The 27,691-nt window shown below is 43.1% G+C and overlaps 1 protein-coding gene across 1 annotated transcript in view; it reads right to left on the reverse strand.

The window, feature by feature from the left end:
- Positions 1–7,117: 7,117 nt before the first annotated feature.
- LOC308129099 (receptor-type tyrosine-protein phosphatase gamma-like) overlaps positions 7,118–27,691 on the reverse strand; it is a gene marked incomplete at its 5' end in the record, with an annotated part of 494,500 nt that continues 473,926 nt past the window's right edge. The window contains 14 exons of the mRNA XM_080494877.1: positions 7,118–8,089; positions 9,539–9,674; positions 11,353–11,495; positions 13,125–13,271; positions 13,530–13,658; positions 14,720–14,796; positions 15,508–15,601; positions 17,135–17,281; positions 19,468–19,603; positions 20,344–20,519; positions 21,408–21,542; positions 22,358–22,492; positions 22,621–22,703; positions 27,265–27,361. Coding sequence (XP_080351003.1) covers positions 7,940–8,089; positions 9,539–9,674; positions 11,353–11,495; positions 13,125–13,271; positions 13,530–13,658; positions 14,720–14,796; positions 15,508–15,601; positions 17,135–17,281; positions 19,468–19,603; positions 20,344–20,519; positions 21,408–21,542; positions 22,358–22,492; positions 22,621–22,703; positions 27,265–27,361 — 1,785 coding nt within the window. The 3' untranslated portion in view covers positions 7,118–7,939. The remainder of the gene's footprint in view (positions 8,090–9,538; positions 9,675–11,352; positions 11,496–13,124; positions 13,272–13,529; positions 13,659–14,719; positions 14,797–15,507; positions 15,602–17,134; positions 17,282–19,467; positions 19,604–20,343; positions 20,520–21,407; positions 21,543–22,357; positions 22,493–22,620; positions 22,704–27,264; positions 27,362–27,691) is intronic.

Genomic DNA, 27,691 nt, shown 5'->3' on the forward strand with positions numbered 1-27,691 from the left:
GTAGCAAAACAACACTTTTAATGGGTTCAGCTCCTCACAGCTGGTAACATTTCCTGCAGGTATCAGAACAATAGTAAAGATGAATGCAGCTCATGTGCAGTCGCCACACTTTGATTGACTGGAAGCTTTAGGGTCGATCAGGCAGGCCCACCAGTAATTATTGAGTTTATTCATCAAGAGTTTCTCCCAGGGATTAAAAAATTATTTCTGATTTCTGAAACCTTAAGGACTGATAAGTGGATATTAGTGTTGTGTCGCACAGTGGTGAGCGCTCTCGTCTCACAGCAAGAATGCCCTGGGTTTAATCACCATCCAGGCTTTTCTGCGTGGAGTCTCAATGTTTCCTCCGTCCTCCACAGTCCAGATATATGAATGCAAGATTAACGGTGACACTAATGCCCTGTTTGCAATGAAAACAAGTGTCCCTGCAAAACTGTCTTCATGTTGTGGTCGGATCCACTGCATCGGAGACTTTTTCATCCCGGCTCCTAAAGTGGAAAGATTCTTTCACGGTGGCGAGTCCCTATGAGCGCTGTTACAGCATATGTGCATCTCCCCCCATGGTAAATAGTTCCTTCTACCCATGTGCCTGTAAACAAACATGGTGGACCTGTAGTGGTACGATTCCTGGTCCGTATTCTAGTTTTATAGTCTATATTGGTAGTTTAATAGTTAAGACTCTCCTCTGACAGCATCCGAGTCGTCATCAGTGCACTAGAATGTCGGGTTCTCTCCATTTTGTTCACATTTACAGTGTACTGTTCTCTGCACACAGCTGTGCTGTTTCATTACAAACACAAGAAACAGCGACCTCCGGTGGCCCACCATACTAACTACATTGTTGTCAGTGTGTCCTCTGCTGCAGTGGAAACGCAACACTTTGTTTTAAGGGAATAGGTGTTGTCACGTGAAACGTTGTCTTGTGAACACGGCCTCAATTTCCCTGAGATGTGAATGTGTGTGTGGTTGTCTGTCTCTCTGTGTGATGTACTAGAGACTTGTCCAGGTGTATCTGTTCACACCTGCACTCACCTGTTCTCACCTGTCCAGGATGGAACCTGACATTGCTCATTGTTATCCGGGATCATCCTCAGCACTCGGCGATGTGGTCAGTCCAGGTGGGGACTTGAGAACCTCGAAATGAGCAACCAAACTATGAGAAGAAGGCTTCTTTTCTTCTCTGCACAGTACAACCACATCTCCAAACCCATGCTCACTGAGCCATGCAGTGTATCATATAAATATATTCACAAAATATTTTACTCGCCAGAAGTGAAACTTAAATACAATTACCTGTACTCTCATAACACATAATGCATAATATTATCTCAAGGCAAGTCATGAGGTTTGCTTGAATGTTAAACTTTCTATAATGCCTGACATTGAAAACCCCCACTGACGAGACCTATTGGAACATCTCCACTTGGTCGTGAGGCTGCCGCCTCCCCTCCGATCCGCAATCCCTCACAAGCTGATTGTGTCTTTTATTTTCTCATCAAATCAATGTTTATCTGTATTGAACATTCTCACTCTGCCCACAATGGCACTTCATATAGGTAAATACAACTGAATTGATTATGATTAAAATGTACTGATATGAGAGAAAATTGAAAGTGATAACAGTGGAACTGTTGTGTTGTATACCTGTGAGTGTTGTTCTATCTGTTTAAATCAACAAGTTAGAGACATTCCCTCTCCGACTCTAGTACATGAGCAATTTACTCAGTCATGTGGTATCCTGTTCTTCTACAGTTTCGTCTGACACACTAATCCACCTGTTCACCTTCCATTTGGGTCGTGTCTGAGTGTTTGCTTCACACTACAAACAAACACATCTCAAGAGCCATGATGTGCATCTGAATGCCAACGTCACACCACAGAGTACTCGAGTACTCTAATACTGTGACAAAATACACTAATTTTATGTTTCATTGTTCTGCTTTTATGTATTGTATTCAAATATATCTTGTTTGTAGCCACTGTGAGAGAAACCTGCTGCCTATACTGACTGTAACTTCCAAGGTGTTGATGCTTTCATATAGCCATTTATTCTGAAAACATACAGCGTGCAAAACTTATCTAATGTTCTGTTGTCACTCGATCAGCAGGCCATTTGTATTTGCACTCCATTCATAGAAAAAAGTAAAAGTTAGAATCCTTGTAATTATGTACAGACTTTCTTCTTTTGAGACAGTGGTGGGTGAGAGGATAGGGTGTGAGCATGTATTCATAGATTTGAATCTCATAGTGGACGAGTGATCCACTGTGGGTCCTTGAGTCGGGGGTCGAAGGGTACTTTACTGTGACAGCCCACTGCTCCTAGCATGGGTAATAAATATTTCAAAGGCATGAAGTATACATTCTTTCCTCATAAATATATGAATTGGAGGAGGAGCTGGTCCTCATCCAAGATGGCGGCCATACTGATATGGCAGCAGAAGTATAGAAAGCCATGTGTCTCTTTCTGTCTATTGTAGACCATGCCAGCCTGTTGTTAGGTGGGTTTGGCTCCACCCACTTTGAACAAAGTATGTTAACGATTGGCTGGTGTCTGTATGAAATTCTACAATCCACAAAACAACACAAATGGTAATACCCAATGATTTCAGAAAATTACATCAAAACCCATATTTTATTTTATGTATAGCAATACCATTTACATATTAAATAACACTATAATAGAATGCTTTGATATAACTTTCAACAAACAAAGAAAAAAAGAAATCCATCTGTCTTTTTCCTGGTTTACAAAAGAGGAAGGAACAGCCACCTATTGAAAATGGGTCATAATGGAGGAAATCATCCAGTGGCTTACAACAGAGTCATAGCCTCCAAAGGGTTGGAAAGCAAAAGGCAAACAAGGAGGAAAAAAAACATCGTAATATCACAATCACTGCCTGGTGGCTAATGGAGGACATGAAGTGACGCTGACCAGAAAACTGTTGGTTTCAATGTGATCGATGACAAACTGCGATCCAGAACCAAAGGAGACGAGTGGGTGAGAATGTCTGAGTCAAATCTGATGTACAGCGTTTTCTCTAATTGGTCAGAGAGGGGTGGCGTGACAGAGGCAAGCAATCAAAGGTACATTTTCAAAGGACAGCACTCTAATGGACTTATCAACGACAATGCAAAGGAACCTTTCCTTTAGGGTGACGGCACAGACTAAAATCCCTGCACAACGTGGGGAGGAAAATGGCAGAATGACCATATCGAGGGCCGACATACTGAAGGTTCAGACGTGACTTCACTTCTCTCACAGTTCCCTCCTCATGTAAAACCTGCAGTGTGTTCACAGTGCTCAGTTTAAGGTCCAGACGGCAGATTAATGACGCTGTCACCCTGTACTTCTTCAAACTTCCACATATCTTTATAGGTTTTAAGCTGATGGAGTCGGCGGAGGATGAATTGGGAGTCGGGTCGGGGCACAGCGTGACGGTTACAGCTAAAATGTTAGAAACGGAACAGACTCCTGTCTGAGTTGGAATCAGCTTGAAATATTGATCGATCACATAATGATTTGGCCAAATGGAGCACAAATTACCCAAATGACTTGTTTTTGAGTGTGGATCAATTTGAATGGCTGGAATATAGTGAAACTGCAAACAAATTGGCATCTCCAATGAAATGATGTGACTGAGCTCGTGAAGCCTGACGTCACGGGGAATCTTTGTATCACATAGAAAAACTGCTGACCATCTGATCTGACAGCTTCTAATATTGGCACCCACATCTGTATATCATCTAACACGTACTCACAAGCCTCAAGTGCGGAGAATCTTCGTTCAGACTAAACTGCATGATCAGCAGATTTTCAGTCACATTTTCAAGTGTATTTGATTTTGAAATTGAACTTGACGAGGATGAATTTCAGACAACAATACACTTCACTGAAGAGATGCAGGATGGGAGATATTTGAGTGAAGCTGGTCCATTTAAGATCCTCTTGAGGACTCAGTCAGTCCTGGAGAATGCATGTAGCTCAATTTCCAATCAATAAAGGATGAAATCAATAAGGATGTGTGTTCTGTCGAGCTCAAGAAGACTTTATCTCTTGATCAGTTTCTTCAGCTCAGCAGTGATGCTGTGACCTCTAAGACGAGCCAGTCTGGTCGTCAGAAAACGATCCCAGATTAGAAACAGACACGACCGGCAGGCAGGAACCACATCGACACACGTATTTACACCAGAGTGGGCTTCTGGTACTGATGAGGTAAAGACAATACTCATTACAGTGAGCATGTCAGCTGAGCAGACTACAGATTATAGACATGGATTCTTCTCGCGTGAAAGTCAATATGTTACCTTTAATCGCAAAGAATTCTACTATAGTTGAGCTTCAGTATCAACATTTGACTGGAGTGAAGCTTGAATGAAGTGGTTTGGCGTCGATTTTGTTCACATTTCCTCCTGTGACTTTGAAAAGAGTCAAAATGTTGTGTTTTACTTCTTAAACCAGTCATATTATGCAAAACTGACTTTCTAATGGCTTACCAACTGTAATAGAAAGACAGAACTCATTTTGTGTGGAGGACTCTGACAGGTCTACTGGTGTGGCTTGGAGCTGGGGGTTGAGGTTGAGGTTGCGGGGGGGGGGGGGGGGGGTGCTAAGGATCATGGGAGATAGATAAGCTCATCATGTCTTCTTTTGCATGGAGGGGAGTCTTTGGTAAAGTTTAGTTTGTTTGTTTCTCACTAAAGAAATTACAAATGTCCCCCGAAATCATTCATCAAATCTGATTTGTGCTGTGTGGAAAAACAATAATAATCATTAAAAAAAACAACAACCAACAAACAAAACAAAGCTTTCACATTTTCATTCATAATGTAAAACCACAAGAATTCATTTCACGCCATCGATCACAGAGGTACACAGTATCATCAATATCTGCGCTTAGAGTAGAACATCCACACGTCAAAAAGTTGTGTGTGTGTGTGTGTGTGTGTGTGTGTGTGTGTGTGTGTGAGGGGGTCACTGCAGCTGATGCAGGGTACGAACACAAAAAGAAAAGCTCCACTGTCCTTGCAGGCCAAAGTAAAGAGAAAGTTGTGCAGAGCAGAAGTGAGAGATGAGAACGATATGTACATGAGGCCTGGGGAGAGCAGAGTGAGAGTTCACTCCTCTGTCAGCGAGCACGGATCTCAAAACAGGCCTCCATTTCCACTAACTACCGCTACTGCAATGTAACATCAGGAACAGTCTGAAGGTCAGTTCAGAGCTCAGTGGAAGTTCACTGCGATCAGTCGGAGTGCAACAGAAACAAGAAACTGCTGAATGAGCAGAGCCTCAGTTTTGTAGCAACGACTCAGCTTAAAGTCGCGAGAGCCTGACGATCTCTGTTTGTATTCATCTGCCACACGCGGGTGAAGTGAGTAACACTGAGGTTCTGATTGTGAGGGTTGCGCGACTGGAGTGGATCTGCCGCTCTTGTGTAAGGCGAACCCGTTGACGGTCTCCTGGAGGCTCCGCCTCCCCAACCCCCACACGGTCTCAGTGCCAGAAAGCACAGCGCACGTTCATGAAGACGCTTTACTCTCTAGAACTATTTGCATTTCTTCTAAGTCTTATAATCATCATGTGTCGTTCGCATCTATTTGCAATATGTAATCCGGAGCCAGATTCATTATGGGGATCATGAAATACTTTTACGCGGCGTTCCCGTGAAAACGTGCTTTGATTATGACTCAAACTGAGTTGACTGCGATAATTCTTTTGATTATAATATACAATGAAATCATGTTTTGCTACAACCATCTGCAGTTTCCGGCAAATGCTACCGTACAAATGGTTTTTGTGTTGGCTTGGTTAAACTATTGCAACGCCTCAGATGAACTACAACCTTTGCACACAAAATATTCACATCTCCTCGTAATGATTTGTGGTTTGCAGCAGTATTGTGTGTCTCGTTTGAAAGAGCGCATGCTGTGAATTCCTCTCTATCGACACTTCACTTCCTGCACATGCACAATCCAGTGATCAGGCTCCGTCACATGTCTCAACTTTGCAAAGGGTTTTAATGATCAGATGTGTACTTTCATGATGTATAGTAATAACGCAGATGGTTTAAGCATCTGTCGATTAATTCATTTTAACTTCACTACAACCCCAAATTGAACAGTATGACTTTTATAAAGGCAAACTTTGTTATAAATCTGTTCTAGTGAATCACTGTTAAAGATTGTAAACATGGTAACGACACATAAACATTGACGTTACAAGCAATTGTGACCAAAGGAATCACATTCTGTGCACTATATGACAGTTTAGTCAGCTCCATTTTAAAACGCTAGTTTTACTGCAGCTGTTCGTGTTAACAAAGGACGAGTAATGGAATAACGCAGTTTCTTTCAGAGGGACAAGAAGTGCAGTAAAATTTGAAATAAGACTCAATTTAATGCGACTTTAAAGCTCCTTTTAGCATCATTATCAACAAACACAGCTGAATTATACAGCTAATCAATACATTCATGCTTTGTTTTTTTTTAAGCTCCCTCTATCAGAAAGTGTGCATCAGAAAATGCTCAGCATTAAAGTAGGGTAATTTGACACCAGCCTGGCCGAAATGGAAAGATACATTGACGTCTCATTGAACCAACATGAGCCTCTCTATAAAGGAGATGGCATGAATGTGTGCTGTTGAATTCACTTTATGATCCTGTATATGAATTCCGTACGATGTAAGAAGGAGGCAAAGTGGAAGCTGGGCTTCACGGAGACTCCCTCACACTGCTCCAAATGGTGGATTTGTAACGTGAAGCCGACATGTTGCATAGAGCTGCTTCTGGACACACTCCCAGGCCTCTACGTTCTTAATCCGTGCTTGTCTGTCAGATTAGAATTATGGCCAAGGAAAATCTGGACTGGCATAAGTTTGCATCCGCAAAATGTTCAAAAATATCAAAGGGTGTGTGTGTGTGTGCGTGCATGTGTGTGTGTGTGTGTGTGTGTGTATGCGTGTGTTCAGGTGACGTAGCAGCATACGAGAAAGTGGAGGACCGAGGAGCGTCGGCTTAAGGACGGCCGAGAATCAGCGGTGAGCGTCGATGGAACTAAACCGGCCTGAAGTGGGAGGCCACAAAGGACATGTACAAAAATCACAAAGTTATTATGGTAAGGATATATTTATATATGTATACATACAGTATTCCCATATATTAAAAAGCATAATATGAATTATACAAAGAAATATTCATAAAAGTTCACAGTAGCAGTTGTTACACCACCTTAGGTTTTCTAACATGGGTGTGACTTGCTAGTAAGAAGGAGAGTGACGACGAAAAGAAAGAAAAGAAGGTAAAAAGAACGTGGTGGGGAGGAAATGAACAACACGTAGTTCAAGTTGTGTGACTGGGGTCCAGGGTCTTGGTTCTCGTGGTTAAATGAGTGGAGGGATGGATGACGGGGCTGAGCTGGAGTCGTCCTCCGTCCACACACAGCAGAACCTCGTCCTTCAGGGACGCAGTGAGCTTCGGTGTGGCCGGAACCGCGGAATGTAAAAACAACCGAAAGGAAACAAAGACAATCGGAGCTTGAGTGAAAGGAAAGCCGGGCGAGTCAGCTTTAGTATAGGCAGTAACACTGACATTATATAGTGCAAACAAGAAAAGACAGGAAAGTGTTTCTCGTTGCCTACTGACGCTGTCGTGAAACTGAAAAACGCAGGCGCAGACCCTTCAGTAGGAGAACATTAAGACATAAAATGGCGAAAAAAATAAATATCAAAAACTTTTTATCAGTGTAAAAAAGTAATCAGGTTATTCATTTTAACCAAGAGTCTGGCAAAAAAGGCCTCAAAAAGTCTTGTCCACAATAGTTCCTTGACGTTTTACAAAGTGAGGAGCCTCCTCTGTGGGCTCGGGGGCCTCACACCGTGTGTCGGGGGCCGCTGGGGGCTGTAGGAACCCCCCCCCCCCACCCCCCGCCCCCTCCGTGGCTGCTTCAGACCAGAGACTCCATGCTCTCTGCTGGATCCGACTGGTCAGACATGGACGTCATGGTCCCGTTAATGTCCTTGGACGGAAGTCCGGAGCCGTTGTCCTTGGTGCTGAGCAGGCTGAGCAGAGCTTGGTACAGGTACTGGTACTGGTCCTGGGGGGGTCACAGAGACACAACCAAATCCAGCTCAGCTTCACATCAGCCACTCCCTTCTGGGAGGCACAAGTTCCGACCTGGCGTAAACAAGCGTTTCGGGTGATCTGGTCACGTGGCGAGCACCGACGCAGACCGCTAACACGCGTCAGGCTAACTGCTTGAGCTTGTGTTATTACCACTAAATGGCGAGGTGCAGTTCTGGGTGGTCCAGCGTGAGGCAGACAGTCCCCCGCCCCGGCTGCTATGAGGCTCTAAGGCACCGTGTCTCCCAGACACAGGCGTCCAGAGCGTCTTTGGAAAGTTTGAACACTTAAAGACAGTATAACTTTCTCTTTCGCTTTCTCTTAAAGTTTCTCGCCCACAAAAAAAATCTTCAAACTATACTTCCCATAAAAAGAATCACTTCTGTTCAGAGAATAAATAAATAAACACACCAAAACAAAACCATCACCACTCATTTCTACTAATCTCCAACCCGCAGTTTCCTCGATCAATCACATGAAGGTCGATGTGTTTACAAACAAAGCGGAATGTGAAGCCATCAAACTGTTAACGTTTTGATAACTGACGTCAACTTCAGAACCTGCTGCAAGGGTTTCTGGGATATCAGACAATATCCAAAATATCCACCTTTGACCGATTCAGCCTAAAAAAAACGCCAGACTTTCTCAAAGAAAGAGTCTTCAAGCCACGAGAATAGTCTGAAATGTTGTAGAAACGATTATTAATGGTTTTCCCAGTGCGAATCAAGATCAAGTGAACAAACAGGATCTTGCTTCAGGAATCTGTGGGCGTTTCCTTCATGCTAAAATGTCAACAAACACGTGTATCTTTTGCGAAATTTAAATGCTGGTAATGCGTATTTGTCTGAGTGTGATGAGACATTTCCTTCACAAAGGTTTTGACAGCGTATTAGAGAAGAACGTCAACAACTAAAACTGGATCCTACATATTTTATTTTCCCTGTATGGATTCTGGGAGAGGAAAATTAAATGAAAACAGAGTGCGCACTGATGCGCACTCTGTTTTCATACTGATGTATGTATGACGTATTTCCCATGACTCAACTGTCTCACTTGTGGTCGGATCACCAGAAATGCAAATATTCACGCCAGGTCCTTCAGTGGTCCTGTTGTTTTTATGCAACTCTGGGTTCTTTATGCTCATTGCCTGAACTACGGTAGTTAAACCAGACCTCCATCGTTCCTCAACGTCCTCATGATGTTCAAGAACTCAGTTAGCTGAGCAGAGGTGGCACGTAACAAAGTATTTAAACAGAAAACTTTTTACTTTAACTCCATCTGAATGTCGAAATCTGGACGTTTTACTCCTTAATTCTTCAAACTGCCTCATTTAACCTCTTAGAGCAAACTGAAGGCATTCAGTCATTTTTATCAAATTAAAACAAACGGTTTCTGTGTGTCGTCTGCTCAGCGGGGAACTCACAATGTCTGTAAAGACTCCTGGCCTCATGAGGTTGATCATCTTGGCCACGTGATAGACGTTGACGACGCCGTCGCTCTCCAGCTGCTGGGACAGGGTGGTGAGGGCACACAGTGTACCTGCTGACACCGAGCCCAACCTGACACACACACACACACACACACACACACACACACACGCACACGCACACGCACACGCACACGCACAGGAAAGACAAACCCATGAATCACGAAACTCTCTCGTGTTTTAATGTTTCCAGCTTCTACTCTTGACTTGTTTATTGACAGTTTGTCTCGTCAGTCTGTGAGTGACAGCAAGAAGAAGAAGAAAAAAACGTGTCAAATGAAAATGAGATGATGCTATTCAGGGAAACAGTTATGTAATGGGGTTGCACTGTTGGAGATTGTTTTTTTAGCCTGTTGTTGCTAAAGTGTGTAAAACATCATCTATACCAGGGTCTGTAACATTTACGACCAAATTTTAACTTTTTTTTTGGATTTTGTGATTTTTTTTTTTTTATTGATTTTCCCTGTTTAACCATTAATCTGTGTAAAGCCACTCTGCTTCCAATTGTTAGAGCAGTTTGAGTACTGCTCTAACAATACTAGCATACCCACCCATTTTGTCTTATTTTTTTCCTTTATTGATCATTCTTCTGTTTACTTTTCCCCCTCTTCTCTTCATTCTTGAAAAAAATCTAGTCATTTTTTACAAGTAGTTTGATTATCCCCTCCCCCATTTTTAAACAAGTCAGTTTAGCTGTTTTGCCTCATGTAGCTGTTTTGAGTTTGGAGACGAGACCATTTTGAAAATCAGTGTGAAATGCAAATTTTGTTTATTTTCATTAGCTCCAAGGAACCGCTGCAGAGGAGCTGGAGAGCCACATGCAGCTCCGGAGCTACAGGTTGCAGACCCCTGATCTATACCAACAGAGGGAAAGGAACATTCATCCTTTTCCCTGGCAAAAACCTAAAAATAACCAAGAACTACATTAAATTCTAGATAAATTAAACATGGTGTGTGCTATTGCCAGATAAACACAGGTTGCTGTCTCACATGGTCTTGTGATTGAAATGTGCTGTAAAGAGAAAGAGTGTGGGATGTGGAGGCAGCAGGTCCCTGACAGAGCGAGACCCTCAGCAATCAGCATAAAGATTGATTAGCGAGTGAATCCCGTGGAGCTCGGCAGCTCGACCCCGCGGCGAAGCTCCGGGGAGAGCGTCCCGTCTCCTCCGCCACGCGAACCATCTCCTCTTCCATTAGCGGCTCTGTCAGCGGCGTGGCGGAAAGAGGCGCTAACAACCCACGGCCGGCTGAATAATGAGTGCACCAAACAATTAGGACGAGCCTCTAACTGACAATCTCTCAGGTGCTGCAGACAGCTGCGCCACACACGCCAGATGAAGTGCTCAATTAGTCACTTTTCTTGTGGAGGAGGCGACAAGCAATCTTCATTACTCTAATGAATAAACATGAGTGAGAGCCGCTGGATTAGAGCGTCGTTCAAGAACACTAATGCGAGTCAATTCTGCCCACACTTTCATTAGGCTTAATTGGGCCGTTTGCAGCGGTTTGCGTGGGGCGGGGCCGGAGGGGGTCGTCACACACCGACAAGTGTGTGAAGAAGCAAACGCCGCCTCTCACTCTGTGGACAAACCGCTTGCATTCACACATTGCAGTACATTCACGGGGCCGGTGTCGACAAATGTCTGCTCCTCACGTTTCCCCTCTCGACAGTCAGTCTCAGTGCTTTTTGCATTAGAGGGGCTTCAACGGGTGAGGGCGTGGAGTTCACAGAGAAGGGTACTCAGACTGACTCGTCGTGGACGATGGTCGGTCCGTCTCGTGTGGCCGCCTCCTCTTTGATGACGTTGATGAGCTCGAAGGCGCTGCTGAGGGGGGCGTCGGGGTTGGGCCACTTGGGGCACTGAAAGTGACGGACCTCAAGTACGTAGTCGTCCTGCAAAGGAGAAAGTAAGCAAAGCAACAGGAGAGGGAAAGAAGAAGTTAGACGGAGGAGGAGCTGGAGTGTTGGTCGGAACGAACTGAAAATAGGACAGGGAATGGAAGTGTTTCAGTTTCATCTTGAACAGAATGAAGCAGTTTTCTGTTCCAAATACAAGTTGGAGCTGAGAGCTCACAGTTCTATTTTCAATTGTACCGTATTTTCCACCCTATAAGGCACCTAAACACCTCAAATGTTCTCAAAAGCTGCCAGTACACCTTATAACCCGGTGCGCCTTATATATGGAAGAATTGCTCTACTCAAGACTGCTATTTGACAGCTGAACAACCAGAAGCTTTTATTTTGACAACTCTAACTTGGCAACCAGATCTTCAGAGCGGACGACACTCCACACAACACCTTCATCACTCATGGTTGCACACCAACATTCTAACAAACCAAAATAAACTAGATGAAATAATGACTCCCTAAACTGGGGAACAAAAACACATAAACACAATCAACACCAAGCCCAACAACAACCACAATAACCTCCAACAACACAAAACATGAATTCCCATCATGCCTTGCCTCCTGAGCTCCTCAGTGCAGCCGATAGCTGCAATGAATTATGGGAGTTTCTGTTTGTGGTGTTTTAAATGCAATTATTGGGGGTTATATTTGGTTTGTGGTGTCGATAATAATTGTGTTATGTTGTGTTTTTGTTGCTTAGTTCATGTAGTTTAGTTTATTACCGGTAGTTGTAAGTTGTCAACCAGCAGTGAAGAAGGTTTTGTGTGTAGTGTCCTCCTGGCATAGGCTGCAGGTAGGACTATCAAAATAAAGTGTGTGCACCTCTCTGGGTGTTAGAATCAGTGGAAAATGTAACCTAATGGCTTTGAGCTATAAAGGTTATGACCACTGGTCTATTCCATGCGCCTTATAATGTGGTGCACCTTATATATGAACAAAGTAGTAAATTATGTCAATCAATGTAGGTGCGCCTTATAGTGTGGAAAATACGGTATTCTTTATTACTGGAGCCCAAATTCCTAAACCCATAATAATGTTTAAAGTGATAAATAAAGTATGACTGGTGCACTTTATATCCACTGGGGACACAGGACTCGCTTTAATTTATCGGTTGGAATTTCTACGAGAATAAAATAGTATCAAGTCATAGTGTTATTGAAGACTGGATGGAAAGAAGAATGAATTTCACTTCTTTAGGTTTCCTCATTCACAACTATCAGAAAAAACCTGAACCCTTAACCTCAATCTTAACCCAACACTTAACCCTAATCCTTAACCTCACCCTTAACCCAACACTTCACCTCACCCTTAACTCAAACTCTTAACCCAATATTAAACCCAAATTCATAACCTAAACCCTTAACCTCACCCTTAACCCAACCCTTAAACCAAATGCTCAACCTAACATTTAACATCGCCCCTTAATAGAATCCTTAATCTCAACCGAAACAAACCCTTAACGTAACCTTTAACTTAAACCTAAACCCAACCCTTAACCTGACCCTTGACCTGAACACAAGGCACCTTATTGATTTGTGAACACACACACACACACACACACACACACACACACACACACACACACACACACACACACACACACACACACACCTGCGTAGCCTCCAGGATGAAGTCGTGGATGCTGATCTGCTCCTCGTTGGACAGGCAGAGCCGGTCTTTACTGATGAGGGTGACAGTGAACGCCTCACAGTTCATGGCCTCCTCCCGGCTGGGCCAGTACACAAACTCATCCTCCGCCTGCAGGAGATCACGCACGCACACACGCACACGCACGCACGCACGCACGCACGCACACACGCACACACGACACACACACACACACACACACACACACACACACACACACACACACACGTGTTTTTTTTGCTTCCTATTATTTCCTTGATAATGCTGAGTGAAGCATTATCAGTGTGTGTGTGTGTGTGTGTGTGTGTGTGTGTGTGTGTGTGTGTGTGTGTGTGTGTGTGTGTGTGTGTGTGTGTGTGTGTGTCCTACCAGTCCGTGGTTGGCTGGCAGCATGACAATAATTTGTGCGTTGTGGTCCCAGATCATTCTCCAGAAGTCTTTCGTGGTGTGAGGCAGAGGATGCTGGGTAATGATGAACTCATTACTCCGATAGTAACCCTGAAAAAAGGAGGGGAAGAAGAAGAGAAGTGGTCAGAGAGCGGCAGCACATCTTAAAGACAGAGAATCACATTTAGTCTCATTTTGACTCTAATTTCAATGTTTCAACCTTCAACATTCCCTTTTCGAGGCTCTGCGTTAGGCCCAAACAAACTCTCCACCCACAGGTGATCACAGGTGGATGAAGACAATATGACATCCTGCTGTTGCTTCTTTAAGAAATACTTGTTTCCTGTTTGACCCATAGTGTCGGTGCACTGAGCATTTCAACCGCAAACTTCTTATTTCATGGCCTTTAAAAACCAATTTAAAGTGCCTGTAATGTCTCTCAACATATTTCAAATAGAAACACGCCACGGTGTTTCTCTTCAGATGAACTCAGTGTATCAGCGTTCATGTTTTCACAACGTCGCACTCTGCTCATCTCTAGTAGCTCACAACAACGCTTCCAATGACACTTTTCACGACGAGCATTGCTGCCATACAGCGTCCACTTCTGGTTGAGGTCGTCCATTTCTGTTGTCTTCTGTGTGAAATTCTGATGCTTTTGCTTCACAAACCTTTCAGACGTTCAGAGCGCAGATCATGTATGATCCAGTCACATGTTCTAGATAATGCAAGAAAAAGGATCAAGACCACATCCAGGTCTTGATCCACTTTCCGAAGTGAAGACCAGGTGTCAGATCACAGGGTTCAAACTTTTTAAATTTTAATCCAACCGACCACGTCACGTGTCATTTCCAGTTCTAGAAGAAAAAGCACGGCTTTAACCAGCTAGAACATTCAAACTAAAGGAACAGTGCAGAAAACCCAAGATTGACAGTAACACAAAGTGTAATGATAATGTGATGTTAGGGTCTGACAGTGTACTTGATCCTGCACTGTGCTTTGGAGAGAACTTTATTATGATTCCTAAAGAGTTCCTGAAGACTACGCGACACATGCCACGGCAAAAAGACAAACAAACTTTATTACTCTGTTAATTATCATCTAAAATGTGACTGGTGTGTGTGTGTGTGTGTGTGTGTGTGTGAATGATTGACAGAGGTGGGAGTGCTGACCATGATGTAGGAGGCGTTGATGTAGTCGGTGCCTTTGATGCCGGGTAAAGGTGCCAGTCCCACCCGGGCTCGCTCGGCTGCTCACAGAAAAACAAGGAGGGGGGGGGAGAGTTAGCGCTGCGTTCAGGTCGGCGCCGTCGCCGCTTCAGTGGAGACGGTTCTCCGTAGCTCTCGGCTGCGGATTCAGAGAACTGGGGAACAGCCAGTGACCGTCAACAGATTGTGAAATAACAACAGAAACAACCTGGTCGTCCATCACAGTTTGTGAAAGCTGCAGCGCAGATCAATTCTTCATGGACACTTTTCTCAAAAACTCATCTGGTTCTCATCTCCAGCACCGGTTAAACAGCAAAACCCAAATATTATCAGAAAAGACTTTATTAAGTCATATCAAAGGGTAAAGTACATTGAAGTTTTATTTAATTTCATATAATGATTAAATGGCTATGATAACAGTTTCATCACATGTACATAGTAAACTTACCTGTGCTTGACCAAAGACTGGTTTTCTATTCCAAGTAAAAATATTGAATTTGTAACTGGTGACTGTTTAAAGACATTTCAATCAGAACCCCTCAATCTGTCATGGAGAAGTTAAAAGCATGTTTATGGGTATAGATGATGGTGAATATGAGGTTTTGTATGATTGTATTGACATATAAGGGTACGTATGAGGGTATATACAGTATGATGCATGTACTGCCCACTCACAGTTAACCTGGTGCATTGCACTGTTAATATTGTGAAACGGTTGGAGTGCTGTGCGGTCAGACACATTTCCTACTTACAGGGCACCACGGAGGAATTTCGGTTCTTCTCTTTGTTGCACTCCTTCTGAGCGTTGAAGCACTCCGCATATCTGGAGTTGCACTGAGTTACCAGCTGGAAGGAGAGGAGACGGAGAGTCACACTGATTTATCATAACCACCACGAGGACGTCATTCCCATCGGACAACATCAGAGACGGTCAGCTTCAGGCTTCATTTCCAAGACAGACTCCTCGACTAAGTTAGCATTGAGGATTTGATTGTTTTTCACAGCCTGGATCTTTAAGATCCAACAGTGCTTAAAAGAGCTACTAACCATGATTGATGGGTATTTTCAACATTTCTCACATCCAAATGTGCGCTATTACTGAACCTCAATAACTTTTAGGATTTAACAGGCAATTGCTTTAAAAAGTAAAGTAAAGTAAAGTAAAGTAAAGTAGAGCTTTATTCCTCCCCAGGGGGAAACACAACCTTGCAACAGCTCACGGTAAGAAGGTGCAGAATTATAAAATGAAAGAATTAAAAATATGTAAACATATGGAAATCTAAACAGGAGCGAAAAAGAGCACAAGAAAATAGAATAAGTAAAAATAAAAAGAATAAACCATCCAGTAAAAAAGAAATCCTCTAAAAATAGAGTAAATGACAGAAATGGTGTACACATAGTGTAGATAGATAGGAACTCAGATGTACTCAGTGCAGATGTAGCTGGTTCATGAGGAGAATGTTAGGACATTTACAGTGAGTTGTTAAACATCCTAACAGCTGTTGGGATGAATGACTTCCGGTATATTTAAGTGTTTGGGTCAAGATCGACAAACATTTGTAGATTCTTTTTAGATTAGCATCATAAATTCAATGATACAAAGTCATAGTAGAGTTCAACAACAAAAAGTGAAGGTAGAAGAGGGAGCAGGTCGTAGCTCTAGCTTCTTATAAAACATGGAGAAAAGCACCAAACTAAAGGGACTCCAAGACGGAAAAAGAAGAAGAAAGCCAGGTGAGGCAGTGAACACGTGGTCATCGCTCCACACAGGAACAAAAACATCAGCAAGACAAAGCCAGCTGCTCAACTCGATCAACTCCAAACCTTCAGACCAATTATCATCACAGTTCGTGTGAGAAGAGCTCCCGGTCCAAACATGTTGGGACATTGTGTTGAATATGAATAAAAAAGAGGATGCAATGCTTTGCAGATCACATAACTCCATATCGAGGTTGAAACGGACATATTAGAGCAAATATTAGCTGATTTGGAATTGGATGGCACCAACAAATCTTAAAAATGGCGGATCAAGGATAATACATGGCTGGAGAAGTAACTGGAACACGACAACAGATGTGAAGATGGTCAGAGGTTCATTAATCTGTGATTTACTGCAACTAAAAACTGTAGAACCAACCATGTAATATCGTTTCATAATCCCATCTGACAAAGATGAGAAAGGACTTGTCAAAACTCCAGCAACTGCTCTCACATATACAAACAACATCCCAGACACTGGTCAACACGACAACGTCACAGTGTTTATGAGATGCGTCGCCATCATCAAATCCACCGGGAGACAAGTAAATGGTCAAATGTTTCAACGTGTGACATGTTGCATGTGCGCTGGATCGTCCGTCCTGACGTGTATTTTTTCACCTTGAACTGTTTGTCCAGACGCGTGCGGCCGCCGTGTCCCGGCGCTCTGATGCTGCTGAAGTAGCTGCGAAGCTGGCCGACTGACACTTCTGTCTCTTTCCCAGAAATGACTTCCATCAAGGCATCGTGGATGAAGATGTACTGCTCCTGCATCACACCAACAGGTCGGCTGTTTAGTAGTGTGTATGGAAGCAAAAGGCCGGCAGTAGCATAGAGCCACACTGCAACTCAAGAGGGAGCATTAGCTATTTATGCTATATATATATGTGCTACATGTCTTACATACAGTGACACACTGATTTATTATATGTGCAAATGCTTTGAAAATCAGTGTGTCAGCCTGATGAGGCAAAAAGAAGTCATTTACAGTTGGCATTAAAAAGCTATTTGGTAAATGTAATTGGACGCTGGACCCTCAAACTACCTCTGCAGAAGTTCTTGAAGTAACATAACTACAAGTGCAAGAGTCTCTGGCGAGGGGATAAGAGCAGACGCACTGTACTGAGCTGACAAACTGGCGTGCACGGGCAGGTTTTATCTGTCAACAAGCCCAACAAGGACAATGGACAGGTTTTCCTGACAAATTTGAAGCCGAGCGGACAGAATACTACAAGCTTCAACGTCTGTTTTCCTGATGCCTGCCACCTTGGAGATACAAGCAGATGTCTCGGGAAATGCATCTTCTTCTACCAGACTTCTCTGGTTCAGGGTCGGTGGAGCAACATGTTGTCAGGATGTATGACTGGGAAACTTTTGTATTTGTTTCAGGTTAACTCCATGTAGTTTATGTTACTGTAAACATTTCTATGTAAATAAGACCTGGGATCATGTTGAATATGATCATTTTGATGTGCTTGTATATTTCCTACGTTATGTTACCTGGCAACAGTTCCCATTGCAGTCCAAAGGCTTTGCAAGTGGTTTTTTGTTTTTGTTTTGCAGGTTAGCATTTTGAATGTTTCTTTTCTTTTCAGGTTTTCATTTGTATATTTTATAGTTCTGTGATTAGACAACTGTTTGAATGTCTCTTTTTGTGCTGAGGGCTTTGCTGCTGTGTGATGTATACAGTATTAGTAGCAGGAGCACAAGAGCTACTGGGTTGACTTTTAAAGGTACAACTGTGACGAAGTTAAAATGGCATCCGATTGGAGCATAGTCACATTTCTGTCGTAAAATGACTCAAACACATCTTTGTAGGTTTTCATTATGTTCATACAGTTGATATTACCGTTGAATGTTTGGGATATGCAGTCTTTTTTTGGAAGATGATCAATAAAATGCATGTTTCTTTGGGTTACATCGAAATAAACACGGCTGCATGTGTTTTGTACACTTACATACGACTATTATTATCTCTCTCTCTCTCCGAGTGTGTGTGTGTACAACCAAGTGAAGTGCAGTGAAACTACTAAAGTGGTACAGATTTGCTGTATAACCAAAGACCAAAGACTACAGACCATTTATTGAATGTATTGATCCCAATGGAGGCCAGTTGTTTCTTTTTAAAGTCTGGCCACTCGTCAACATTTATTGCAACATTTACAAACAATCTTTGATTTGCTTGATGTTTTCTATGAATAAAAGCAATGTTAAAGTTCAGCTTGTATCAAATTCACTTTTAGAACCATAAAGGCTTTGAATCTGAAAACAAGCACGGCTGCTCACAAAATCCAAAGCTGCAGCTTCCAGCTGGACTCAGACTAACTCACTGGAATACAATTTAAGATAAATTGGTAACATACACAGGTGCATTCTATATAGATTGATAAAATAGTTGTGCTAAAAATGGTATTTGGTCTGTAGAGAAGATGTCTGTCATAATCCGTCTAATTGTGGAATTTTCCATCCATCCATCCATCCATCCATCCCAAACCTCTACATCTCACAAACTACTGAGAACTTCAAAACATTTCACATGAATTATTTGGCACATTTACACTGTCTGCATAAGAAATGGAGTGAGTTTGAGTCATGTATTGATTCCACGCAGAAAGACCTTTACATCAATACTTATACCCTTCTGCCTCGATTTATAAACCATCAAGACAACATTTAAACTTTTATGATTACCGAACCTCGTGGTTCCATGACCTCTCTTCTTATGTATCATTCCAAATCATTACAAACTACCAGAGGACTGAAGTAGAGTAAACCCATCTCGATTTCTGAGCCCAGCAGAATAATATTAATTCATGATTCATTTTCGAACACATTTCACCAAAACATAACGTGAACATGTCATGTAGCCGATGTCTATCTGGCCAGTAGTATCAAGTGCAAACCATCAATGACACATGTGGACCCTCGGCTCCGTCCAGGATGCAGATACCAACCTCGGTTTGGACTAGGTAGTTGCGTTGGGTTCGTATGTGTTTCAGGAAGCTGAGTACATTCACTGAGCTCTTGTCCTTTATCTGCTGCAACATGCTGTCAATGACGATGTAGGTCCCTGTCCGGCCGACTCCAGCGCTGCAACACAACACGGCAGCAGTCAGTTACAGAGCTGATGAGGAAAGCCACAATCAGTATGTACGTGTGAAACCTGGGCCTGCATGCCAAGCGAGAGGCCCAGAGAGCAGCCGGCTCTGATCAATGCAACATCTTTACCGCAAGTAGACGAGCATACCAATAGCGCTGCAGACCGGGTAATGAAAGCAAAAGCTCCAAACAAGATAAGGAACAATGCAGAAAGCACAGAAAGCATAATAAGCTGATGTCGCTGTGATATTGCAACTAGTTCTTGTACTCTACTTATAGATTCAGGACTTTATGTCTCCTGTTGCTTTAAAGCCACCGAGTGAGGGTGAGGAGTGTGTCACTGCCTGCTACGTGCTTTGCATAATGTGTGTGTGTGTGTGTGTGTCTTGTTATGAGATGGTGGTAATGAGTGTTGTGTTTACAGGGTGACACTTTATTATCATCCATTACAGTGCAGGTGATAGCAGCGAGCTCCCGACTCATTCCCCTCAGGGCAACAGTCAGTGGGCAATTACCCATAATCCCCCCCGGCTGCCTGACTGTAACACACCCTTCAATATGAGCTGGTGTCTGACTGCAGCTTCACCAAGGCTGCTGCTCGAAGCATTGGAATACAAAGGCTTGAGTTGAAGTGAACGTCTTTTGCATGTGTTGAGCCGACTTTAGACACACTCGCTTGTTCTGGGTGTTTTCTAATCGGAGGAGAGGAACTCAGGAATGAGGAACGCTACCTGCAGTGCACGAGCACGGGGCCCATTTCAGGCGTCTGGGCGGCCGAGGACCTGCGGACGAAGGTGAGCACAGGAAGTGTGTACTCCGGCACGCCCATGTCGGGCCACTGGGTGTAATGGTACTGGAGAACGGTGCGTTCACCCTGAGCCCGAGACTTAGCGTTCCCCTTTCCACCCTGCACGGAAAAGAAAGGACTTCTGTCATTGCTGCATGAATCACACATCAGTAAACCCAGGCTAGCTATGTTAGCATGCTGGCTGAAGAAATTAGATTTCTATTTAGGAGGGAGGGAGGGAGGGAGGGAGGGAGGGAGGGAGGAATAGATTACATGGATGGATTATTGATGGATGGATGTAGGGATTATGCGGATGGATAGATAAAGGATGGATAGATGGAGGGATTAATGGATGGATGGGTTCATGAAAGATTAATGTAGGGATTATGCAGATGGATGGATGGATGGATGGATGGATGGATGGATGGATGGATGGATGGATGGATGGATGGATGGATGGATGGATGGATGGATCACATTGGATTGAGGTGCATCAAGGAGGTAAAGGACAATATTTATTTCAAATTTGCTTCTGGTCAGTGACGTGTTTTCATGAAAGAATCTTTTCCTTCATTTTAATTATGGATTTTTGGGTGAGTTAAAAAAAAAGCAACATAAATAAACAGAAGCTTGTACTTCCTTACTGATCTGATGGAGCAGTGGAAAGATTTCTGTTTTTTTTTAAATCTGTGGTGACATCTTGATATAAAAGAAGCTGCGAGGTAAATTTGTGTTCATTTCATTTTTGCTCGTGTCTCTCACTAAAAAAGGGTCAAAAGGTTTGTTAAAAGTGTGAAAAAGTGGTAGTAAGAAACTTGCCTAATCTTAAGCGCCTGCCCTTTTTAAGCAAAGAAAATACCATATTATAATATTTAATATTTTAGACTGCATGGACTCAAATGTGTTGCTTTTTAAAAATACAAGTAAGGACTGACAATATGAACTGTCTTAGCTCTATAACCAATAAATAAATACATCTAAGAACAAAGCTGTTCCCCCTCTTCTCACCTTTTTGAGTTTTGTGTTGCGCAGTGTGAAGCGACGCACGGTGTAGCAGGCGTGAACTTTGCTGCTCTTCAGAGTGACCACCATTTGGCCGTACTCCTCCGTGTTCTCCGACGGCCAGTACTGGTCACATTTCCTCTGTGGAACCAGATCAAACCATTAACTGACAGGAAGTGGCTCATCAATCGTACTGTCGTCACGTCAGGGTCCACTCATTCAGTTCTTTTAATTTGTCTGCACCCAGATCACCAGTCTCTGGTTACAAGATGGTCGTATTTCTATGTATAAGCCATTTCCCACAAAACGAAATCAATGGTGTAATCATGTAGACACCTCATTAGTCGCCATGTTGGATGAGGACCTTCTCCTCCTCCAGTGCACTGAGGAAGTTGGTCTTTACACAATGAAAATACTAATAATATGCTACACTACACAACAAATATGTACCAGTTCAGCTTGATAGACGGCAGACAAGTAGTCGTGATCTGGGATGATGAATACAGAATCATCATGTAAGGGAGCAAAACGAATCCTCATCCAATATGGTGGTGATGTTAAACATATTCCAGCAGTCATACAAGTGTCTATATCATGTCTATGGCTGAGCTGTAATCCCAGTATGAGATTCCATACCTAAAAATGCCATTGTGATCATTCTCACAAATCAAAATCAATCCATTATTACTCAACATTCCTTCATATTGATCAGTTTCTTGTATCGTGAATCCGCAGACAGAGTGTTGGTCCATGTTGGTTAAAAATCTCCATCATTTAAATTTACATTTGACAGTTTAGATAATCAAATTTGTTGATATATTTCCTGCTGTGTTTTAGTTTAGTTGTGTATTACCTACAATGTTCTGTATGTTCAATATTTTTCAGGCATTGTAAAACACTGTATCTTGATAAATTAAGTTGTTTATTGTTAGGATTGTGATGTTGTCAATACATACCCGGCCTTTCTCTACCAAGTTGGTGATCATGACGATGATGCCAGTATTCTGCTCCCACACCATCCTCCAGAAGTCTTCGAAGGTGGACTTGAGGGGCCCCTGGGCTGCGATGTAAGCTCTGGGCTTGTTATAACCCTGAAGGATGAATTCAATTATCACACTTTCATTCCTCAACGTGTTCAGGCTCTGTGGTCATCAATGACAACATGAGGAGTCTCCTGATGACACGTCAGCATCTGACGCCCCCTGGAGGAAGCACTCACGTCCACGTAGTTGGCGTTGATGTAGTCGGAGTGTTTGGAGTCCTTCCCGGCCAGCGGCCTCAGCTTCACCCGGCTGTGGTCATCTGAGGAGCAGACAGAGCAGGAAGAGTGAGCGTAGCCTTGCCGCCGCTCCGTCCACATGGAGACGTTAGATCACATGTCAACCCTGGTGCTTGAAGCAGTGATCAAACTGGGCAGCAGCAGCCGGGATTCTCTTATGGCCACACAAACAACCCGGCGCCTGCTCTTTGTCCTCAGCAAACACAAGCCTGAGCTGCTTCTGGCCGCAGTGCAATGGCTGATGGAGTCTCAGCATGAAATATTCACTGCAGGCGAACACGGACACTGTGCAGAAGGGCTTCAGTGCCATGGGGGTCTGTAACTGGTGGCTTCTGCCTTCTGATGTTGCCCAAATAGTACCAGAGGTCACCCATCATGATCAGGCCAAGGGCGAGGCACGCCATGAAGAGTCCATCTCTCGGCGAACGCTTCGAAACCAACATTTACACCGACAGGTTTCAGACTGTGGGAGAAACATCTTAGATGCACAAGGGAGAACACGAAATCTCCACACAGAAAGGTTCCTGAAGGCAGAATCAAACCATGTGAAGTGAACCACTGACACACTGCAGAGAAAAATCTGTGTGGGGGGGATAGAAGAAAAAGAAGAAAAAGGGGGTTAAAAAAAAAAAAGCTGTGGGTTCAATTCCATCGCTTGTTCAATAACCCGGGACAAACTTTGATGATTTATTAAAAGAAGGAACAACACTTCTTCCACCGGATGATGGCCACTTTGCTGTTCATTATTCTCAGCTCAAACAAAAACTGCAGCAATAGTCTTATTGATCCAGATGCCTGAACTTTAAAAAAAAACAGCTTTACGCCAAAAGGTCACTTTAGTCTGATCCGCTACGGAGCAGCACTGTGACATTCTCTCAGTGTATTTATGCTCCGTAGAAGAAAGCCACCTTGGCATTTAGTGATCGCTTCACTTCATTCTTCCCATCAATACTGATGTAGCCAGTCTTGAAAATGTTTTGGGACTTGAAACCTGAAAGATATTCAACAAAATTACAAAATGTGACAGGAAGAGTATGAGGCTGGTGTCAAACTACAAGCTCAAGTAAGCATGTGAGCAGGCCGAGTGCTGCTGGAATGGAGGTTTCCTGTTGGTTTGTTTGGGGCTTTAAAGATGATCTAGTCTCTCTTTTATTCTTGTTTGTCCAGGTGGGAGGATCTCTATGTAAATGGAATTATTCAACTGGACTTGGTCAAATGTCTCAAAGACACTTCCTCCTCTATCCATGTGGCTTCATTAGTCCATGCCAGGAGTCTGAAGCCTTTATGACCAATAGAGTTGTTTTGGCGATTTTCCACCAAATAAAATTTGTCTGGAGCCACAAAAATGTAATTAAAACGAAGAAAAACCATATATGAAATATTGCTATAAAAAAAGAATTGGGCATTCATACAGTGTCAGAAGTACAATTTAGATCATTTATGATATTTGGAGCTTTGTAGCCCTTTTTAGAGATTTTTCCTCTTTTTTTTCACTTTAACTATTTTATGCATCTTGGCTATTTTAGCTGTTTTACTACTTGTGACTGCTGTGTATTTCCTCGGGGTGAGAGCAGTTTTAGCTATACTAGCATTCTGTGTCTTTTTTTAACCTTTTCTCCTGATTTCCCTTTTTCTTGTTTTAATTGTCCTTTTTTTTCTTTTCCATTTTTACCCAATTTCCATTGACCGAATTTCCTATTTTTCTTTTCCTGAAAAAAAATACAAAATCTTGCACTTGCAATTTCAATAATTTTAGTTTAACAATTTTCACTATATTCTGTTTTAGCATTATTTGAGTAGTTTTAACAATTTCATAGAGAATAAATTGAGATTGTAGCAATTCTCACAGTTTTATTTTCTTCAACAGTTTTTAGCCTAGATTAGACCATGTGAACTCATTGAGCTCAGGTAAATATTACCTGTCACTGTTCTCATTTCTGCCACTTTAAAAGCACAATCCTTAACCAATAGGTTAGGACGGCTGTCTGGTGAGCCGTCGTTGCCCCACGAACATGTTTAAAACCCCCGACAGAGGCGATCGGCACAGGCCAACCTGCTCCTTTCAAAAGTGGTTGTGTTAGAAGAAAAAACATGAACAATGCTGTTTGAGGCTTTGGCAAAATCAACCTACACTGATTTATTCAGTTAACAAATATGCAAGGAAATAACATCTTTATACCAAAGAAATATGTATACAAGGTACACATGCATACAAAGTGTGCAGCTGTTTTCACAAGAAAATAGAAACAACTCTGCTCAGAAAAGTTCTGGTTTTAAAGACAGGATTTAGAATATTTCAGGAATTAGATCATCTTTAACGATGCAAAACATCAGTTTGTTCAAGAACCCCTGAATGACAAATCCAGCCTTTTTACTGTGAATCATGGCGGAGGGACCGTCATAAGGAGGGGCTCCTCTGTTACCTCTGGCACCTGAAGAATTCATCAAATCGAAGAAACAATCTAATCATGAAGACATTTCATTGTGAACTGTCTTCAGAAGTGTCGGGAAACCAGTCTGACTCCTTTGAGCAGAAAAACAAGCCAAAGTTCATGAAATCATGACGCGTTCAGAAGTGACCAGCAATGCATCCTGACCTAATTCCACCTTCAAACCTTTTGACCTCTTGAGAGGGATAAAAGTTAAAAGAGCTTGAGTGCATGGTGGTGTAACAGTGTGAGTGACTCACAGGATCATGTACGGTGATGTTTAGAGGAACTAGTATGTGAAAAGTAGCCACCATTGTGACTAAGCCACCTTTTTCTCAATAACTAAGTAATCTTACTCTTTATTTAGGAAGCTTTGGTTGTCAATCTACAGTCCCTACAATGTGGTTTTCAGTCACAAGAGACATTAGAAAGGCTCAACAATGACCTTTGAATCAATATGTCATTTGTTTTAGTTCAGAGATTTAAATGTCGCATAGAAATACAGTTTTTTATTCATCTTTAAACATGCCTTCTGATGTAAAACACAGTGAAATGTCCAGAAGACTTTAGTCTGCATGTTTTTACAGATTCAGCCTCATGGTGTCACTTTGATGCTTCATCAAGGAAGAAGCTTCCACTGACTCACGTCTCAGCAGTGTTTTATATGTGAGTACAATCAACGTGTTCTTTATCATTTCCACAGCGTGCAAGTTATGATAGGGATGGGAAATGTATGTCCCTGATTCCGTTTTCAATTCTGCTTAATGATTCAGTTCTTTATAGATTCTCTCATCGGTTCTCATTTGGAAATTATATCAGCAGTATAACCAGCAGAGGACGTGTTAATGTCGCGTCTGCTGGGTTGAGATTCACGGCCGATTGAAAATGCTGCATTCATTCAAAATTCTCACTGCGGTGTTCAAATGCATGTTGGTCATGTTTCCTCCCTTTGATGAAAAGGGAGGACATTTTGAACCACTTTGCAAGTGGCGCAAGTTGCCCTGTCGTAGTCCTTTCTCCTGAAATGGAACCAAACTTTTGTGCCACTTGGGCGCCATGTTTCCTGCTGGCTGCACCGGGGAGTGACGTCACCACAGGCGTGGTGGAGCTTGCTCAGGTCCCTTTGGACAAAACAGGATGGATGTCAGACAACGCAGGGGGGGCGGTACGGGCAAACGTAACCGGTTGTGATTGCCGCGGGTGATTTTTAAACTGTTAAAAATTTTGCCCCGGCGGCCACGGCGTGGATGAGAACCTTAGTAGCCCGTAGCAACACGGGATGACCGTCACTAAACTCGGACTTGAACTTGGAGGCGGTCCGTCGTGGGACGGAAGCTTTTTTATAATGTTTTTTGACGTCCTGTTACGTGTAATGCGCGTTCTATCACGGGTGTTTCACGGGTGTTTCACGGGTGCTTTGCATTGTATCACATCGTGCCGCGCTTCGTCACGGTTCTCACGGCAAGCTCGGGTGTATGGTAGCCGTTTCATCACGCTCGACCGCGGCTTATCCTGCAGTGTGATGGTTTGTGGACCCAACGAGTAGCGCTCTACTCCGGTCTGACATGGCGCCAAAAAACTAGACAAATGTCGACAAGAGCAGCCCAAATTTTAATCACCATCCCAATTTGGCAACACTGCCCTTGGGGGTATAAATGTGCTTAAAAATAGCCCGGTGTCCGGTTTCAGCTGGATAAAGCCTCGAGAGAACGTCAACAACGTGCCACGCCTTCCTCAGTTGCCGTGACGGACCGTGACGGACCGTGACGGACCGTGACGGACCGTGACGGACCGTGAGGACACTTGTCAAGACTTGAAAAACAAAAAATTGGCCCAAAATCCCATGGCGCACCCCGTTCTGGGCAAACGGGGCTGCCGTGGCTACCGTGAACATAGTGTAAATGTACTTTACGAAACATTTGTGGTGGCATCATCCACACCCACTGCAATCGACAAGAGAATCACTTACAAACTAGCAAACAATTCCAAGGAATTGTACACCGGGAACTGGTGCTCAACCAGAACCAGTTTGCGATTCCCCTCCCTGCAGGTGTTACACCTTCTGCCAGTCCAGTTTTGGCATCGGGACTGAATGTTCGACGCCCCTGTGACGGTGTCAGTGGTTGAAAATCGGCTCGGGTTTGAATGAACTTACAGGCCACTATGTTGATGTATCTGTTCTTGTGCTTGTTGTCCGGGTGGTTCGAGTGCTCCGATGTGATGTCCATGTCAGCAGTGCAGCGCTGAACCTCCTGAGGAGAGGAAACCAAAAATTGACAAATTAGTACAAAACTTCCTTCACAAAGCAAAGCCCCTTCGGGAGTGAAACCCGTCACTTTCTGGATTCCAGCAACTTAATTGTAGCACTACCCACAGGACCAAATGTCACCTATGTACACAGAGTATGCATCTAATTAAAGATTTTAGTTGTAACGAGCCCCTGACCTCTCCTTCAGTGCCGCCTTTAATTCAATGCAGTGAAGAAAAGCGCCTCTAGGAGCTCTTAACACGGCTCATTTCCCCCTTTTATTGATTGTGGCAGCAAAAATGTGACATCTGAGGGACCATTTATAGGAAACAAC

This window comes from Blennius ocellaris, assembly GCF_963422515.1.
Source record: "Blennius ocellaris genome assembly, chromosome: 4".
In the NCBI taxonomy this organism is placed as follows: Eukaryota; Metazoa; Chordata; class Actinopteri; order Blenniiformes; family Blenniidae; genus Blennius; species Blennius ocellaris.